Source organism: Haliotis rufescens, unplaced genomic scaffold (assembly GCF_023055435.1).
Source record: "Haliotis rufescens isolate VD_foot unplaced genomic scaffold, xgHalRufe1.0.p SCAF_13, whole genome shotgun sequence".
NCBI lineage: Eukaryota > Metazoa > Mollusca > Gastropoda > Lepetellida > Haliotidae > Haliotis > Haliotis rufescens.
Genome location: NW_025963813.1, coordinates 37,005,327 through 37,025,838, shown reverse-complemented (window position 1 = coordinate 37,025,838; position 20,512 = coordinate 37,005,327). Strand labels below are relative to the sequence as shown.

The window sequence follows — 20,512 nt, the reverse complement described above, 5'->3', positions numbered from 1 at the left end:
TGATCTTCAAGTTCAATACATATGTGATATTTTCAATGTGATCTTCAAGTTCGATACATATGTGATCTTTTCAATGTGGTCTTCAAGTTCGATACATACGTGATATTTTCAATGTGATCTTCAAGTTCAATACATATGTGATATTTTCAATGTGATCTTCATGTTGGATACATATGTGATGTTTTCAATGTGATCTTCAAGTTCAATACATATGTGATATTTTCAATGTCATCTTCAAGTTCAATACATATGTGATATTTTCAATGTGATCTTCAAGTTCAATACATATGTGATATTTTCAATGTGATCTCCATGTTAGATACATATGTGATATTTTCAATGTCATTTTAATGTTAGATACATATGTGATATTTTCAATGTCACCTTTATGTTCGATACATACTTGATATTTTCAATGTGATCTTCATGTTCGATACATATGTGATATTTTCAAAGTCATCCTCATGTTCAATACATATGTGATATTTTCAATGTGATCTTCAAGTACAATACATTTGTGATATTTTCATTGTGATCTTCAAGTTCAAGACATATGTGATATTTTCAATGTGATCTTCAAGTTCAATACATATGTGATATTTTCAATGTGATCTTCATGTTGGATACATATGTGATATTTTCAATGTGATCTTCATGTTGGATACATATGTGATGTTTTCAATGTGATCCTCAAGTTCAATACATATGTGATATTTTCAATGTGATCTTCAAGTTCAATACATATGTGATATTTTCAATGTCATCTTCAAGTTCAATACATATGTGATATTTTCAATGTGATCTTCAAGTTCAATACATATGTGATATTTTCAATGTGATCTTCATGTTAGATACATATGTGATATTTTCAATGTCATTCTAATGTTAGATACATATGTGATATTTTCAATGTCATCTTCATGTTCGATACATACTTGATATTTTCAATGTGATCTTCATGTTCGATACATATGTGATATTTTCAAAGTCATCATCATGTTCAATACATATGTGATATTTTCAATGTGATCCTCAAGTTCAATACATATGTGATATTTTCAATGTGATCTTCAAGTTCAATACATATGTGATATTTTCAATGTGATCTTCAAGTTCAATACATATGTGATATTTTCAATGTGATCTTCAAGTTCAATACATATGTAATATTTTCAATGGGATGTTATGTTCAATACATATGTGATATTTTCAATGTGATCTTCAAGTTCAATACATATGTGATATTTTCAATGTCATCTTCAAGTTCAATACATACGTGATATTTTCAATGTGATCTTCAAGTTCAATACATATGTGATATTTTCAATGTGATCTTCAAGCTCAATACATATGTAATATTTTCAATGTGATCTTCAAGTTCAATACATATGTGATATTTTCAATGTGATCTTCAAGTTCAATACATATGTGATATTTTCAATGTGATATTCAAGTTCAATACATATGTGATATTTTCAATGTGATCTTCAAGTTCAGTGTTCATCTGTGAATGTAGCCTGTACAAGCACAAAAATGACAAAACAGAAAATGAGAAAATGTTTAACATATTTATTAGCCACTGGCTCTAGTATTGTGGGTGTGGCTGTTACGCCTCCTCATGCTGCTACAGGACTAGCACAGTATAGTACAGGAATTCTACAATTAAAGCAGCGTCTTGGTAATCGTAATGACAATACATCATATTGCATCAAATAAATATATCTCCGTACATTAGGACTCAAGCTGGACTAACGATGAGTTCTCACGTTGTAAGCAGAAACACTGCCATTGTTAATTTTTATGTTGAATTGTGTTTTAATTCAAACCCTAAAAATTGAATCTGTACAAAACCTATGTTCCAACATATTGGAACATCCAATTCTGGGTTAAAATTCTAACAAACATGGTTTACCAGTAATGGTAAGATTGCATATTGCACAGTAACCATGGTAACTCATGTTAATGGCATAATTCAAAGTGAGTATGCAATATGTAGAATTAACATATGGCACGTGACAATACAAATATGATAATTAATTAATACAATTTGCTATACAAGTTTAATGCAGACAAGACGGGATACAATACAAATATTGCAGTACAAATATCATGGATGCACCACTCTGGGAACAGAATGGATCTAGTAGACAGAACATCAAACACAACACCATCCTCGTTAATCTAGGGTATTAAATCTCCATTCCATCTTTTCACCCTTGGGTATTTATCACAATGGAATCGGGGTAAAACACCATGGATTATCAAGACTGGCCCGAATGGAACCATCTGTTAACATCAAACAACAGTTTACAATATGTAATCAAACGAAGAAGTCGGTCAATTATATAAACAAAACATCTGTGTCCGCTCGTCAAGTGATACCCCTGCAGCTTAACATCCATAAGTAGGGCATACATTTCCAGTTCTAGTTTCATCTCTATCTTGCATGTTCCCAGTTCAGTAAAATCAAGGGATCTTATTACTAATGCTTATAACATCACTTGATCATATATTCCCAGTTGGTAAAATCAAAGGATCATATTTCTGGTGTTAAAAACATCACTGGATCATATATTCCCAGTTGGTAAAATCAAGGGATCATATTTCTGGTGTTAAAAACATCACTTGATCATATATTCCCAGTTGGTAAAATCAAGGGATCATATTTCTGGTGTTAGAAACATCACTTGATCATATATTCCCAGTTTAACTCCACATTTTCCGCGTCTGTCTTACTTACTTTTCGGGAAAATTATACGTTATAACACTGTACCACAAATGTTTCTGCAACAGCAACTTCTATAGTTAAGGATGAAGATGTAGGGAGGATCTCCTATACTGTAATGAACAATTTAATAAATCCAACTACAAAAAATATATGACATTAACTGCTCTGGGAGCAAAACAGATTTGCGGAAACACGTACTGCAACCATAGAATACCATGTCGAAAATCACAGAATAAACTACATATGTACAACCTGTCTGGGTCCAACGCCTTCATTAAATCAACAGCTGGCTCAATATATCTCTTATATATCAACAACATGTCTGTGATATGCTTATGTCTTAGTAAATAGCAACAAGGACTATACACGCAACAATTACGTTTAAGTCGGTAACAAGTCATTGTTCTGCCAAAATTACCTAAATAGTTTATTGCAAACGCTGAAGCTATTTCAAGAACAGTTAATATAAAAATCTGACATTTAATTCTGGTTCATGAAAATGGTTTTATTTTATTTTCATGTTAATTTCAATCATTTTTTTCACAAAAGATTATCTCTGAAGAAAGCCAATTTACCTAAATAGTTTATTGCAAACGCTGAAGCTTTTTCAAGAACAGTTAATATAAAAATTTGACATTTTATTCTGGTTCATGAAAATGGTTTTATTTTATTTTCATGTTAATTTCAATCATTTTTTTCACAAAAGATTATCTCTAAAAAAAGCCAAAAAGCATGACCGTATTTCAATAGGTTTGAAGATCAAGTAAGCCAGCAGTCCTTCGTGCTATGTTGTCCAACAGCAGAGCTGAGTGAACCTCAGTGACAGCAGCGACTGTCGACAACAGGGATGAAAGTTATTATGCTTTATTTAACAAAACAGGACAAGAACCTAATGGCACAAATGTGAATATGAAACAATACAGAGGAATAATTTACAAAACAGTTTTATTTGCTGAAATAACGTAAAGCGTAAAAGAAAATCGCAACCTAGCTGGAATCTGTCTGACATTGTCTTGCCTGTTGATGGCTGTGTGTAACCCACTCCATGCCTACATCAATATAATTTACAACTACAACAAAAGAAAAAAGTAAACTGATGCTCAAAAGGATGTGTCAAAACATTTGTGCTTTTGTCTGTTTTAGTTCATAAATAAGAAATATGGCCTAAAATTGTTGTGGTTTCAATTAAAAAAACATAGCGCTAATATCTGAGTGCCCTCTCTCATACCTAAGTGCCTAGTCCCTTATCAAAGTGCCCATTGTTAGTTCTTAGAGCCCACCCTCAAATCAAAGTGCCCATCATCAAGTCTTAGAGCCCATCCTTAAATCAAAGTGCCCATCGTTAATTCTTAGTGCCCACCCTCAAATCAAAGTGCCTATCGTTAATTCTTAGAGCCCACCCTCAAATCAAAGTGCCCATCGTTAATTCTTAGAGCCCACCCTCAAATCAAAGTGCCTATCGTTAATTCTTAGAGCCCACCCTCAAATCAAAGTGCCTATCGTTAATTCTTAGAGCCCACCCTCAAATCAAAGTGCCTATCGTTAATTCTTAGAGCCCACCCTCAAATCAAAGTGCCCATCGTTAATTCTTAAAGCCCAAACTCAAATCTTAGCGCTCACTTTCACATTCCAATGCACGTGGCCACCCTCATATCCAGGTGTCCAGCTCCAAAAGCACTAAGATTTCATGGGTGGATTCAGAGGGGGAATCCAGAGGGTCTGGACCTCCCCCCCCCCCCTTTTGAAAACCAAATGTATCTTGCAGACAGTAAATTGACAGAGAGGGGATTTTGATATTTTGGCCTCCTCCCTTTTAAAAAAATGCTGGATCCACACTCGGATCTCTCTTTTCCATCCAACCACAAATCCTGTTTTAGTGAATGTTTTAGGCTGCATTATTGGCACTGGCAATGAGACTATGTGACGGCACTGGCTCATTATGGGTGTTTAACCCTTGTAGGCTAACCAACTAACTGCTGATTACAAAACCCAAACCACCAACAATGTTAGTCCTTCATTTCAAGCTTGTGTGGGAGGCAGCGGTCATGATCCATGAGTGAGTGAGTGAGTAAGTTTGACACATCCTGCTGCTGAGGTAGAACAGAGAAACGGGGAGGGAATAAATAAACTATGACATGGAACAGATGAGAGTGACGATGAGGTGAGATCTCTCAAGCCTGTCTATTGTGATCTGGTATATATTGGACTGTTATCTTAGCTTAGAAGAGAAAAGAATTGCGGAATCATCCCAGGATTTACAGATTTTAAGGCAGGTGATTAATCTGTCTGTAACAGACTCCCCCTTTAGAAGGTGACAAGTTTCTGATGTGACACACGTCATCAATCATCATGACCCATGTCACACAACAAAACCTGCAGACTCGTTTAAATAGGAAAACCTGCAGACTGGCCTAAATAGGAAAACCTGCAGACTGGCCTAAATTGGAAAACCTGCAGACTCGCTTATATAGGAAAACCTGCAGACTGGCCTAAATAGGAAAACCTGCACACTGGCCTAAATTGGAAAACCTGCAGACTCGCTTATATAGGAAAACCTGCAGACTGGCCTAAATAGGAAAACCTGCAGACTGGCCTAAATTGGAAAACCTGCAGACTGGCCTAAATAGGAAAACCTGCACACTGGCCTAAATAGCTCTGTTTCTTCACAATAGGGAAAATGACATGATGATATTTTTGGCTGCAGCCATTCAGTTGATGCAGATGTGTCAGACTACATTCCAAAGATTAATTCCAAAGGTAAGAAAACAGTCTAAAGTCTTTAAAAAAATTATGTACACCTTTAGTGAGGTATCTTGAAAATATAAACAATAAATGAAAATATCTTGTGTGGCAAATGATGAAATGACAGATGGAAGTTCGGAGGTACAGCCAGCATTGGGAGATCATCATGGCAGCTTCATCAACACTTACCATCACAGTCGGTGAAGTCATTCTGTAGTCTATAAGAACTGATCTTTAAAACATTTACGGGTCTTTTGGAAAGGGTGATCCATAAAACACCCCTATGAAAAAGTTTCAAATGTAAATGATTTAGCAAGCACAAATGCAAAATTGTGAAAAATAACATCTTATTCAACATGTGTGATTTTGTTTATATCTTATCAGATTTATTCCACACGTGTGATATTATATCTTACCAGACTTATTCCATAAGTGTGATATTGTATATATAACCATACATATTCAAAACATATGATATTGTATATCTTACCTGACTTATTCCAAACGCCTGAGATTGCATGTTTTACCACTAAATCACTGTATGTGCAATATTGTATACTTCCTGACTACGTTCAAAACCCGACTGGCTTCAAGAGGAGGGTGGACATTGACAGAGAGGTAACAAAAGAATAACACTGTAAAAAATAAAGGAAACAAACACATCCATACTCAACAAACATGAAAAATGCAAATTATTTGTTACACAAACAAATATGGACTTTATCTCTATGCCTGAGAGTGGTCACCAACAGATCACATAGTGCAGTGACGTCGTAAACAAGTCATACATTGTCTACTGCTCACAGGAAATGAAGGACCTTGCAGGGACCCTTAGAGGACACAGGAGAGGACGATGTCCTTGTATCCAAACAGGGAGAATCAGATGACATATGCCTCCAGGCTTTGCGCAAACACTGGGGGAGTTACATCTAATCATACACAATCAACGGTTTGTATAGATCACTCTTTGACTTTTTACCGAAATTAATTAAAACAAATATATCTGAAGTTCCAAAAGGAATGTTAGTGACATATTTCTTCCTTTTAAGTTATCCTTAACTTTCTGTGAGCAGTATACAGAACATAAGCATGGACACTGAAATGGGAAATATTACAATGAAAGACTTGTAACAATAACACAGCTACACTCTCATAGACGACCTGCGTTGTATCAGCCTCTAGCTTCCAAAAGCCAGTTGTCTCAGTCATCCTCATTGGATGATAACAGAACCTTGTCCAATCAGAGCCTGGCTTACAACACCTACACAGCGAGAGATCAGTTTCAGCACCATAATGTCACTTTCAACACATTCTCACTGGTGGCCACATATCACCATGGCAACCTTCCAAGTAACCGTCATGTACATCAGGTAGAATATGATTTCTCCACAAATCATGTCGGTAAAGAAACAGAACTGATGCAATGTCAGAAATCCTAAGAAAATGCCATCAGGTAACTTAAACGTGATATTCAGGCACTGCGCTCCACACACAATGGACACATTTCAGTCGACTGTTCTTATGGAAGGCTGTGCCTACTTTCGACTGTAGTTCACAGCCCAAGGGATGTCTCCCCGTCGTGGCCCGGTAGGGACTGAAAGGACAATAAAACAAAAATAAAACAACAGAAGGATATAAAGTGTTGATCTACGCTGATCACATCACCAACAGTCAACCATCAACAGGCAGTCACTCATTTCAAACTCAGATGTACCTCCTCAACACCACATTAGATGCAGCTGTCCAACACAGCCCTATCTGGACCTACACCACACCTGGATTCAACCCTTATGTAGTCCCACCTTATATCCACATCCCTTGCCATTACAATAACTCCGTGCCCCCAAGACTAGACGAAGGGGAATCTCAAGATGCAGATCCAGCCTCAATATCCTAAATCCAGACCTAGACCACAGAATTAATACTTGAGCAAGGTGTTGTTTACTCACAACTCTCACAATGTACTTGAGATCTCAGTGCAAATTGACTGCACTGGAGACAGGCACTAGGGATCCCACCAATAGCCCTTGCAGTCAAGTCCATCTACACTGAAGAAGGGTACTAGAGATCCCACCAATAGCCCTTGCAATCAAGTCCATCTACGCTGAAGAAGGGAACTAGAGATCCCACCAATAGCCCTTGCAGTCAAGTCCATCTACACTGAAGAAGGGAACTAGAGATCCTACCAATAGCCCTTGCAGTCAAGTCCATCTACACTGAAGAAGGGTACTAGAGATCTCAACAATAACCCTTGCAGTCAAGTCCATCTACACTGAAGAAGGGAACTAGAGATCCCACCAATAGCCCCTGCAGTCAAGTTCATCTACACTGAAGAAGGGTACTAGAGATCCCACCAATAGCCCTTGCAGTCAAGTCCATCTACACTGAAGAAGGGTACTAGAGATCCCACCAATAACGCTTGCAGTCAAGTTCATCTACACTGAAGAAGGGAACTAGATATCCCACCAATAACCCTTGCAGTCAAGTCCATCTACACTGAAGAAGGGAACTAGAGATCCCACCAATAGCCCTTGCAGTCAAGTTCCTCTACACTGAAGAAGGGAACTAGAGATCTCACCAATAACCCTTGCAGTCAAGTCCAACTACACTGAAGAAGGGAACTAGAGATCTCAACAATAACCCTTGCAGTCAAGTCCATCTACACTGAAGACGGGAACTAGAGATCTCAACAATAACCCTTGCAGTCAAGTCCATCTACACTGAAGACGGGAACTAGAGATCTCAACAATAACCCTTGCAGTCAAGTCCATCTACACTGAAGAAGGGAACTAGAGATCCCACCAATAGCCCTTGCAGTCAAGTTCATCTACACTGAAGAAGGGTACTAGAGACCCCAACAATAACCCTTGCAGTCAAGTCCATCTACACTGAAGAAGGGAACTAGAGATCTCACCAATAACCCTTGCAGTCAAGTCCATCTACACTGAAGAAGGGAACTAGAGATCCCACAATAGCCCTTGCAGTCAAGTTCATCTACACTGAAGAAGGGAACTAGAGATCCCACCAATAGCCCTTGCAGTCAAGTCCATCTACACTGAAGAAGGGAACTAGAGATCCCACCAATAGCCCTTGCAGTCAAGTCCATCTACACTGAAGAAGGGTACTAGAGATCCCACCAATAACCCTTGCAGTCAAGTCCATCTACACTGAAGAAGGGTACTAGAGATCTTAGCAATAGCCCTTGCAGTCAAGTCCATCTACACTGAAGAAGGGAACTAGAGATCTCAACAATAACCCTTACAGTCAAGTCCATCTACACTGAAGAAGGGAACTAGAGATCCCACCAATAGCCCTTGCAGTCAAGTCCATCTACACTGAAGAAGGGAACTAGAGATCCCACAATAGCCCTTGCAGTCAAGTCCATCTACACTGAAGAAGGGTACTAGAGATCCCACCAATAACCCTTGCAGTCAAGTCCATCTACACTGAAGAAGGGTACTAGAGATCTTAGCAATAGCCCTTGCAGTCAAATCCATCTACACTGAAGAAGGGAACTAGAGATCTCAACAATAACCCTTGCAGTCAAGTCCCTACACTGAAGAAGGGAACTAGAGATCCCACCAATAGCCCTTGCAGTCAAGTTCATCTTCACTGAAGAAGGGAACTAGAGATCCCACCAATATCCCTTGCAGTCAAGTCCATCTACACTGAAGAAGGGAACTAGAGATCCCACCAATAACCCTTGCAGTCAAGTCCATCTACACTGAAGAAGGGTACTAGAGATCCCACCAATAACCCTTGCAGTCAAGTCCATCTACACTGAAGAAGGGTACTAGAGATCTTAGCAATAGCCCTTGCAGTCAAATCCATCTACACTGAAGAAGGGAACTAGAGATCTCAACAATAACCCTTGCAGTCAAGTCCCTACACTGAAGAAGGGAACTAGAGATCCCACCAATAGCCCTTGCAGTCAAGTTCATCTTCACTGAAGAAGGGAACTAGAGATCCCACCAATATCCCTTGCAGTCAAGTCCATCTACACTGAAGAAGGGAACTAGAGATCCCACCAATAACCCTTGCAGTCAAGTCCATCTACACTGAAGACAGACACTTGAGATTTCAACAAAGACTCATGCAGTCAAGTCCAATATCAGTGTGGTGCAATAGTGTATCTTAAGGTTATATATGTGATCAGGTACATATGGATGACATATACACTATTATCATATGCCCACACTGACAGAACTATTCCCTTCTTCTGTAAAGCCTGTAGTAATTTGCATCTGAAAAACCTGTAGTAATTAGCACCTGCTACACATGTAGTAATTGTCAACTGAGACACCTGCAGTAATTAACATCTGTAACACCTGTAGGTGTCCAGGTGGCTCTATTGTTTTGGAACATGTGTTCATTGAATTGTCACTGCCATACAAAACTGAGGTAAACCCTAAACAAACTGGCAATCAGGTGCCAATCTGGTTCAAACAGGAAAGAACCCATTTTTCAACGAACAATCTCACAAAACTAATTACATTATAGTTTTAAACGAAATTGATTTTCAAATTGACAAACAAAGGAACAATTTAGCTGGGGGAAGAAAAGTCCTCACTTGTTCGTCCCTTGCAAGTATAACTCCATGCATGGTTGAAGGCCATCCAGCTCAAAAGATAGCTGTGACAGGTGGCAGCAGTATTATAGAGGGCTTAGCAAATTGGCTATTGCTGTGAGGAGCTTACTAGTGTCTACATCCCCAGTTATCTCCCCTTTCATCTAGTGTCTACATCCCCAATTATCTCCCCTTTCATCTAGTGAATACATCCCCAGTTATCTCCCCTTTCACCTAGAGAATACATCCCCCCTGGAATTTCCTCTACATCGATACAATGTGTGAAGCCCATTTCAAGGGTCCCCCGTTGTGATATTGCTGGAATATTGCTAAAAGCAGCGTGAAACCACACTCACTCACTCACTCACTCCTCTACATCACCAGTTCTCTCCCCTGCACCTTCCCCTACACCACCAGTTATCTCCCCTGCATCTTCCTCTACATCATCAGTTAGCTCCCCTGCACCTTCCTCTACATCACCAGTTATCTCCCCTGCATCTTCCTCTACATCACCAGTTAGCTCCCCTGCACCTTCCTCTACATCATCAGTTATCTCCCCTGCACCTTCCCCTACACCACCAGTTATCTCCCCTGCACCTTCCTCTACATCAATATAATTCGTGAAGCCCATTTCTGGTGTCCCCAGCTGTGATATTACTGGAATATTGCTAAAAGCAGCGTAAAACCACACTCACTCACTCTATCATACCTCTACATCAACAGTTATCTCCCCTGCATCTTCCCCTACCTCACAAGTTATCTTCCCTACACCTTCCTCTATATCAACAGTTATCTCCCCTACATCTTACATCACCAGTTATCTGCCCTAAACCTTCCTCTACATCACCAGTTATCTCCCTTGCACCTTCCTCAACATCACTAACACTGCAGAATGGAGCAGCTAGTCACACCGTCATGACACTGCTTCTGGTTGTCTGATACCGGATGTCAGAACAGCCTCTAGCTGCCTCTAGCTTCCTCTAGCTTTTATCATCTCACATCGCAAAGTTTCCTGAGTTTCACGATCTCCCTTACAAAAGTCCCTTCGTGAGGGACGTGTTTATAAAGAGGCTGCATGCTGGGGTATTTATATCTTGAGTGCAGTACTTACGAACATCGTTTCATTTGTCGAAGCTTTTCTCGCTACTTAATGAAAGAAAGGAAAAATGTAATTAAAAGTCCTTGTTTTTACAATTTGATCTCACCGAGTAATGGCATGCATATTCCATTTATTAAACAAATATTCCATAAACAGAATGGTTACTGGTAAATATATCAATTAACATATTTCAATAGCATATGTAGATCTAACTTGTACACAGTATCACAGGTTTCACTGGATCTGAGTTCTGAATTCTTAATGATTACCATTCACAACTTTATTTTAATAATTTAAATATGATTTATGACACATTTCATAAAAAGATTATTTCCCATCATGCAGTGAGGCCTAATCTTGAAATAATAACTAATTAAGTGATTTTCACATTCAAGTAATTATGCATGCTCTCTTGCAGGAACAATAACTGCTTCAACAAACAATGCTTCAACTGAGGAGTAATTATGCCATGCAGTATCGGAACGAACACAGACATTGAACACGTATTTCTCAATTTTTTCTTCCATTGATAAATTCTTGTATTCACAAGTTACAGAAGTGTCGTTGTTACACTGATGTTGTTTGTTTTGTAACGCCACACTCAGCAATATTCAAGCTATATGATGGCGGTCTGTAAATAATCGAGTCTGGACCAGACAATCCAGTGATTGACATCTTGAGCATTGATCTATGCAAGCTTTTATGGCAAGCATGGGTTGCTGAAGACCTATTCTCCACCTGGATCTTCAAGGGTAGACTGTTACATTCACCAAGTGAGTCTGGGGACAACTGTTAGCAATATTCCCGTCATATCAACGCAGAGGACACAAAAGTTGACTTCATCCCAGAGTTTCTGATGGATGTCAGTCAACGGTCATAGACCGATAAAATTTCAATTTGACAGGTGGTTTGTTCAACTAGTCGGACTATTGACAGACAGAAATGCTACACAAGACATCACATGTGTCATAATTTAAGAAGTAATTTACAGGATCGATCTAATAGAACAATGCACAGCTATCAAAAATCGTAATTAAATTTCTGTGCAGTGTGTGTCTTTGCATCATACTCCCTGTATCACAGGGACACACTGTCAAGAGCTGTTGTGACTTAGTCTAGCGCTTTTCTTATCAGAAATTCATCCAATCACAAATGGTATTGCAGTGATTTGTTGTCATGGTTCATCTTTTTGAGTGAGTGAGTGAGTGAGTGTGGTTTTACGCCGCTTTTAGCAATATTCCAGCAATATCACGGCGGGGGACACCAATATGGGCTTCACACATTGTACCCATGTCGGGAATCGAACCCGGATCTTCGGCGTGACGAGCGAACGCTTTAACCACTAGGCTACCCGACCGCCCTCATCTTTTTGAACTTTCAGACTTATTGACTAAAAATTGCCACTGACTTATAACATTTCCCGGGTCTAACCTATATGCAGATCTCTGTGTCACTGCACCCATTGCACCCATTGTAAATTTTACCAGCTCTTCAACCACAAGGCTATCCAATCATCCACTATTGATTGTGTTTGATAGCAAGACAAACCAGTGTCGGAGAACATTATCAACCAGGTTAACATGTTGTTGACAGAATGAACAGACAATCCAGTGGTTGATAGCATGAACAGCCAGATGAACCAGTGGCTGATAGCATGAACACCCAGTGAACCATTGGTTGATAGCATGAACATCCAGATGAACCAGTAGTTGATAGCATGAACAGCTAGGTGAACCAATGGTTGATAGCATGAACATCCAGATGAACCAGTGGTTGATAGCATGAACACCCAGATGAACCAGTGGTTGATAGCATGAACAGCTAGGTGAACCAATGGTTGATAGCATGAACAGCCAGGTGATCCAGTGGTTGATGGCATGAACATCCAGATGAACCAATGGTTGATAGCATGAACAGCCAGGTGATCCAGTGGTTGATGGTAGGTTTTCACACATGTTTAACTTCTGAAGAACAGATCTTCCTACTTCCTGCATTACCAGTCAATGTTTTGTAATAGAAAGAGATTAGAAGGGAGGTAACTCTTTGATCTCACTGAAACATTCAAAGCAGGGGATGTTGGTGCATTTTTCCAAACCCTACAGAATATATCTAAAGATATATCTTGAAAAATATGGTTTTGAAAAGACTTGTCCATCAACATGCACTAAGACATGATGAGTTCTGAGATAACCAGAGTGTCTACTGTCTCAGGGTGGAGGAGGAAATCTAGTGTCTACTGTCGCAGTGTGGAGGAGGAAATCTAGTGTCTACTGTCTCAGGGTGGAGGAGGAAATCTAGTGTCTACTGTCGCAGTGTGGAGGAGGAAATCTAGCGTCTACTGTCTCAGTGTGGAGGAGGAAATCCAGTGTCTACTGTCTCAGTGTGGAGGAGGAAATCTAGTGTCTACTGTCTCAGTGTGGAGGAGGAAATCTAGTGTCTACTGTCTCAGTGTGGAGGAGGAAATCTAGTGTCTACTGTCTAAGTGTGGAGGAGGAAATCTAGTGTCTACTGTCGCAGTGTGGAGGAGGAAATCTAGTGTCTACTGTCTTAGTGTGGAGGAGGAAATCTAGTGTCTACTGTCGCAGTGTGGAGGAGGAAATCTAGCGTCTACTGTCTCAGTGTGGAGGAGGAAATCTAGTGTCTACTGTCGCAGTGTGGAGGAGGAAATCTAGCGTCTACTGTCTCAGTGTGGAGGAGGAAATCCAGTGTCTACTGTCTCAGTGTGGAGGAGGAAATCTAGTGTCTACTGTCTAAGTGTGGAGGAGGAAATCTAGTGTCTACTGTCTCAGTGTGGAGGAGGAAATCTAGTGTCTACTGTCTAAGTGTGGAGGAGGAAATCTAGTGTCTACTGTCTTAGTGTGGAGGAGGAAATCTAGTGTCTACTGTCTTAGTGTGGAGGAGGAAATCCAGTGTCTACTGTCTCAGTGTGGAGGAGGAAATCTAGTGTCTACTGTCTCAGGGTGGAGGAGGAAATCTAGTGTCTACTGTCGCAGTGTGGAGGGGGAAATCTAGTGTCTACTGTCTCAGTGTTGAGGAGGAAATCTAGTGTCTACTGTCTCAGTGTGGAGGAGGAAATCTAGTGTCTACTGTCTCAGTGTGGAGGAGGAAATCTAGTGTCTATTGTCTCAGTGTGGAGAAGGAAATCTAGTGTCTACTGTCTCAGTGTGGAGGAGGAAATCTAGACTCTACTGTCTCAGTGTGGAGGAAGGAAATCTAGTGTCTACTGTCTCAGTGTGGAGGAGGAAATCTAGTGTCTACTGTCTCAGTGTGGAGGAAGAAATCTAGTGTCTACTGTCTAAGTGTGGAGGGGGAAATCTAGTGTCTACTGTCTCAGTGTGGAGGAGGAAATCTAGTGTCTACTGTCTCAGTGTGGAGGAAGAAATCTAGTGTCTACTGTCGCAGTGTGGAGGAGGAAATCTAGTGTCTACTGTCTCAGTGTGGAGGAGGAAATCTAGTGTCTACTGTCTCAGTGTGGAGGAGGAAATCTAGACTCTACTGTCTCAGTGTGGAGGAGGAAATCTAGTGTCTACTGTCTCAGTGTGGTGGAGGATATCTAGTGTCTACTGTCTCAGTGTGGAGGAGGAAATCTAGACTCTACTGTCTCAGTGTGGAGGGGGAAATCTAGCGTCTACTGTCTCAGTGTGGAGGAGCAAATCTAGTGTCTACTGTCTTAGTGTGGAGGAGGAAATCTAGTGTCTACTCTCTCAGTGTGGAGGAGGAAATCTAGTGTCTACTGTCTCAGTGTGGAGGAGGAAATCTAGTGTCTACTGTCTCAGTGTGGAGGAGGAAATCTAGTGTCTACTGTCTTAGTGTGGAGGAGGAAATCTAGTGTCTACTGTCTTAGTGTGGAGGAGGAAATCTAGTGTCTACTGTCTCAGTGTGGAGGAGGAACTCTAGTGTCTACTGTCTTAGTGTGGAGGGGGAAATCTAGTGTCTACTGTCTCAGTGTGGAGGGGGGAATCTAGACTCTACTGTCTCAGTGTGGAGGGGGAAATCTAGCGTCTACTGTCTTAGTGTGGAGGAGGAAATCTAGACTCTACTGTCTTAGTGTGAAGGAGGAAATCTAGTGTCTACTGTCTCAGTGTGGAGGAGGAAATCTAGTGTCTACTGTCTCAGTGTGGTGGAGGATATCTAGTGTCTACTGTCTCAGTGTGGAGGAGGAAATCTAGTGTCTACTGTCTTAGTGTGGAGGAAGAAATCTAGTGTCTACTGTCGCAGTGTGGAGGAGGAAATCCAGTGTCTACTGTCTCAGTGTGGAGGAGGAAATCTAGACTCTACTGTCGCAGTGTGGAAGGGGAAATCTAGTGTCTACTGTCGCAGTGTGGAGGAGGAAATCTAGTGTCTACTGTCTTAGTGTGGAGGAGGAAATCTAGTGTCTACTGTCTCAGTGTGGAGGAGGAAATCCAGTGTCTACTGTCTCAGTGTGGAGGAGGAAATCTAGTGTCTACTGTCTCAGTGTGGTGGAGGATATCTAGTGTCTACTGTCTCAGTGTGGAGGAGGAAATCTAGTGTCTACTGTCTCAGTGTGGAGGAAGAAATCTAGTGTCTACTGTCGCAGTGTGGAGGAGGAAATCCAGTGTCTACTGTCTCAGTGTGGAGGAGGAAATCTAGACTCTACTGTCGCAGTGTGGAAGGGGAAATCTAGTGTCTACTGTCGCAGTGTGGAGGAGGAAATCTAGTGTCTACTGTCTTAGTGTGGAGGAGGAAATCTAGTGTCTACTGTCTCAGTGTGGAGGAGGAAATCCAGTGTCTACTGTCTCAGTGTGGAGGAGGAAATCTAGTGTCTACTGTCGCAGTGTGGAGGAGGAAATCTAGACTCTACTGTCTCAGTGTGGAGGGGGAAATCTAGCGTCTACTGTCTCAGTGTGGAGGAGGAAATCTAGTGTCTACTGTCTTAGTGTGGAGGAGGAAATCTAGTGTCTACTCTCTCAGTGTGGAGGAGGAAATCTAGTGTCTACTGTCTTAGTGTGGAGGAGGAAATCTAGTGTCTACTGTCTCAGTGTGGAGGAGGAAATCTAGTGTCTACTGTCTTAGTGTGGAGGAGGAAATCTAGTGTCTACTGTCTCAGTGTGGAGGTGGAAATCTAGTGTCTACTGTCTCAGTGTGGTGGAGGATATCTAGTGTCTACTGTCTCAGTGTGGAGGAGGAAATCTAGACTCTACTGTCTCAGTGTGGAGGGGGAAATCTAGCGTCTACTGTCTCAGTGTGGAGGAGGAAATCTAGTGTCTACTGTCTTAGTGTGGAGGAGGAAATCTAGTGTCTACTCTCTCAGTGTGGAGGAGGAAATCTAGTGTCTACTGTCTTAGTGTGGAGGAGGAAATCTAGTGTCTACTCTCTCAGTGTGGAGGAGGAAATCTAGTGTCTACTGTCTTAGTGTGGAGGAGGAAATCTAGTGTCTACTGTCTCAGTGTGGAGGAGGAAATCTAGACTCTACTGTCGCAGTGTGGAAGGGGAAATCTAGTGTCTACTGTCGCAGTGTGGAGGAGAAAATCTAGTGTCTACTGTCTTAGTGTGGAGGAGGAAATCTAGTGTCTACTGTCTCAGTGTGGAGGAGGAAATCCAGTGTCTACTGTCTCAGTGTGGAGGAGGAAATCTAGTGTCTACTGTCTCAGTGTGGAGGAGGAAATCTAGACTCTACTGTCTCAGTGTGGAGGAGGAAACCTAGTGTCTACTGTCTTAGTGTGGAGGAGGAAATCTAGTGTCTACTGTCTCAGTGTGGAGGAGGAAATCTAGTGTCTACTGTCTCAGTGTGGTGGAGGATATCTAGTGTCTACTGTCTCAGTGTGGAGAAGGAAATGTAGGTAATCAGCCCACCCAGCTCAAGTTGAATTAATGTATGGTGGCTGCTGTAAACTCACTGACCCAGATAAGTAACTTACTAGGCTGTAAATTCTGGATTCATTCACATCTCCTATACTGATCGAGGGGGGATTTATAGCTTCCCGTACTCCAGAATAACACATAAATCTACTGTCACTTTACACAGCTATGTCAAGACAAACAGAGTGCCCCACCTGGACAATGTGTGTTTGTGTGTTTGTTAGTGTGTGTGTTAGTGTGTGTGCTAGTGTGTGTGTTAGAGTGTGTGTGTCTGTGATAGTGTGTGTGTCTGTGATAGTGTGTGTGTTAGTGTTAGTGTGTGCTTGTGTGTGTGTGTTAGTGTGCATGTGTTAGAGAGTGTTAGTGTGTGTGCTTGTGTGTTAGTGTGTGTGCTTGTGTGTTAGTGTGTATGTGTTAGAGAGTGTTAGTATGTGTGCTTGTGTGTAAGTGTGTGTGCTTGTGTGTATGTTAGTGTGTGTGCTAGAGAGTGTTAGTGTGTATGTGTTAGTGTGTGTCTGTGCATATGTTAGTGTGTGTGTCTGTGTGTGTTAGTGTGTGTGTATGTGTTAGAGAGTGTTAGTGTGTGTGCTTGTGTGTGTTAGTGTGTATCTGTTAGAGAGTGTTAGTGTGTGTGCTTGTGTGTGTTAGTGTGTATGCTAGAGAGTGTTAGTGTGTGTGCTTGTGTATGTTAGTGTGTATCTGTTAGAGAGTGTTAGTGTGTGTGCTTGTGTGTGTTAGTGTGTGTGCTTGTGTGTATGTTAGTGTGTGTGCTAGAGAGTGTTAGTGTGCATGTGTTAGTGTGTGTCGGTGTCTGTGCATATGTGTGCATGTTAGTGTGTGTGTCTGTGAGTATGTGTTAGTGTTAGTGTTAGTGTTAGTGTGTGTGCTCTTAAACAAGTCCAGACTGATGCCGATTTTAGAGTGCTAGCCCACTGAGACACCAGTTTAACATAAATACCCCACACCATCTTCAGACAAGTCTATTAGTAGGGCGCGGCCAGGGGTCCAACCCTGGACCTTCCACTCTACGGCCAGATGCTCCACCACTAGGCCACGGAGGTGGTCAGATTAACTGTAAAACATTGTCTGACATCTTGTCCAAACAGGCTATAGTCTCCTCCATCAGTTACTTGTGTGTTTGTTATGTTACACCTCACCCAACAATGTTCCTGCTAAAACAATCGAGTCTGGATCAGATTGTTTGTTTGTTGTTTAACGCCGCACTCAGCAATATTCCAGCTATGTGACGGCAGTCTGTAAATAATCGAGTCTGGACCAGACAATCCAGCAATTGACATCATGAACATTGATCCACGCAATTGGGATACGATGACATGCATCAACCAAGTCAGCAAATCTGACCACCTGATCCAGTTACTCGCCTCTTACGACAAGCATAGTCGCCTTTTACGGCAAGCATGGGTTGCCGAAGACATATTCTACCCCGGAATCTTCACCGGCCGTCTGTATCTGAGACAATTCAGTGATTGATATTATGAGCACTGCTCCAACCTGTCGGGTACTGTGACACACAATCAAGTAAGTCATCAACCTGACCTCCTAATCCATCAAGATGCATCTTATCACAAGCAGAGGTTGATGGGGACCTATAGCAATTCTAACCCAGAATCCCCGTGGAGCCCATCATTTGCCCGAGTGTTAGCATGGGACTATCCTCCCTGATATTATCATGGTTCAGACAGTGTAAACTCACATGTCAATCAAATCCTCTTTTTGTTGAAAATGTCTTGGCTGTAATGTTCGCTGTCACAGATTACCAATGATTTTTTGTTGCTATCACAGACACAATTTTTGTATTTGTGTTATTTTTACTTCATGAACACAAGTTTGTGTTATAATTCTTTTCATTGTTATTCTATTCATCAATTGAATGTTGACTACACTGTTATTTTAACAAAGGGTGTTTTTTTTAACCATGTAGTAACCACTTCCTAGTGACAAACACAGGCATGTAGAAGACGCTCAGAGACACAGTTATATTATACTTTTGACAGGAAGTTTGGCTTTGCCGGAATAGCATATGTGGAATGTGTATATTGTTTAACGCCACATTCATCCAGCTATATGACCATGGCAGCCTGTAAATAATCAAGTCTGGACCATCAATCCAGTGATTGATATTGTGAAGGATCCACGTCATCGGGATACGTTGATACGCCTTTAACGAAGTGACCGAGCCTGCCCACCTGCACCTGCTACAGCGACCAGAATAGGCCGCTAATGACCAATTCTAACGCAGGATCAAACATCTGATTGGTATTTGTGTGCATTGTTGCAGCATCCCAGAAACAGACTGGAGTGTTCCACATTCATATACATGGAAATGACCACACAGATCTCATCATCGTTGCGTTTACCAGTAGTTTACGATAATTGTAATCACAGACACAGACACAGACGCAGACACAGACGCAGACACAGACACAGACATAACCCAGACAGACAACAAGTCCCGGCTACACCGGCCTTCAAGAAAACACATGCCAAACGGAACCGAGGCTGAAACTGAAACGTGTTAGCGGAACAACGTGGCAAACCAAAGAGAGTGCAACAGCCAACACAAGGTCAACTCAAGGTCAATACATTGTCAAAGCTTTTGATTGGTGGGAGTAATGTCTTTTTATTTAACTGATTTAGCTCACTTTGCTTAAAGCGTTTTCCTCTCTGAAAATAATACAAAGGAGACATGCAGGAACTGATTTTGGAAATGTCAGTCGTTGTGTCGGGATGATAAACAGACAGACTGTCTGACTGATAAACAGACTGATAAACAGACTGATAAACAGACTGACAGATTGGCAGACTGACTGTCTGACTGTCTGACAGACTGTCTGTCAGGTGTGTCTGTATCATTACTGGTACACAAGATGATCAATGATTCAAACAAGGCAACTTATGACAGAAAGCAGGGGAATGAGACTACAGACAAGTTTTCTTTGTATCTCTCGAAAATAATATCTACATAAAACTACAAACACAGGACCGAGTTGACACATAACACATTTACAAGACATTTACCTCAGAAAAAATAACAGAATTTATAATAATAATTTAGAAAATATTTCGCTTTAGTATTCCCCATGTTTATTCTTGCTCTGCCCTCACAACTAACTTAATGTTCTGCTGCCCATTATGCATGTTCCCCACAACTAGCTCTATATACTACACCTATTCAGACATTATCCCTACAACTAGTTTAATATACTACACCTATTCAGACATTATCCCTACAACTAGTTTTATATACTACACCTATTCAGACATTGTCCCTACAACTAGTTGTATATACTACACCTATTCAGACATTATCCCTACAACTAGTTTTATATACTACACCTATTCAGACCTTATCCATACAACTAACTCTATATATTATTGCCCTTCAAACTTAATTTTCTTCATATGAAAGGACCATAATGATAGCGAGAAAAACTTTGACAATGTACATCTGCAGTGCAATGGAAGACATTACATAACTAGTGATGAGGGTAATAGTATGTAACAATAACTCTGAGGTCAAATACTGGTTGCTACT

At 40.9% G+C, this 20,512-nt stretch overlaps 1 protein-coding gene across 11 annotated transcripts in view; it reads right to left on the bottom strand.

Moving 5' to 3' along the window:
* Nucleotides 1-1,549: 1,549 nt before the first annotated feature.
* Nucleotides 1,550-20,512, bottom strand: part of LOC124152559 (multiple epidermal growth factor-like domains protein 6) — a 317,625-nt gene continuing 298,662 nt past the window's right edge. For 10 of the 11 annotated variants that reach the window (XM_048394515.1, XM_048394506.1, XM_048394507.1 and 7 more), the window contains 3 exons: nucleotides 11,149-11,183; nucleotides 5,362-7,064; nucleotides 1,550-5,101 (listed from right to left, as the gene is read on the bottom strand). In XM_048394515.1, the coding sequence (XP_048250472.1) occupies nucleotides 7,023-7,064; nucleotides 11,149-11,183 (77 nt within the window). In that variant the 3' untranslated portion in view covers nucleotides 1,550-5,101; nucleotides 5,362-7,022. The remainder of the gene's footprint in view (nucleotides 5,102-5,361; nucleotides 7,065-11,148; nucleotides 11,184-20,512) is intronic. The other variant, XM_048394508.1, reaches the window with a different exon arrangement.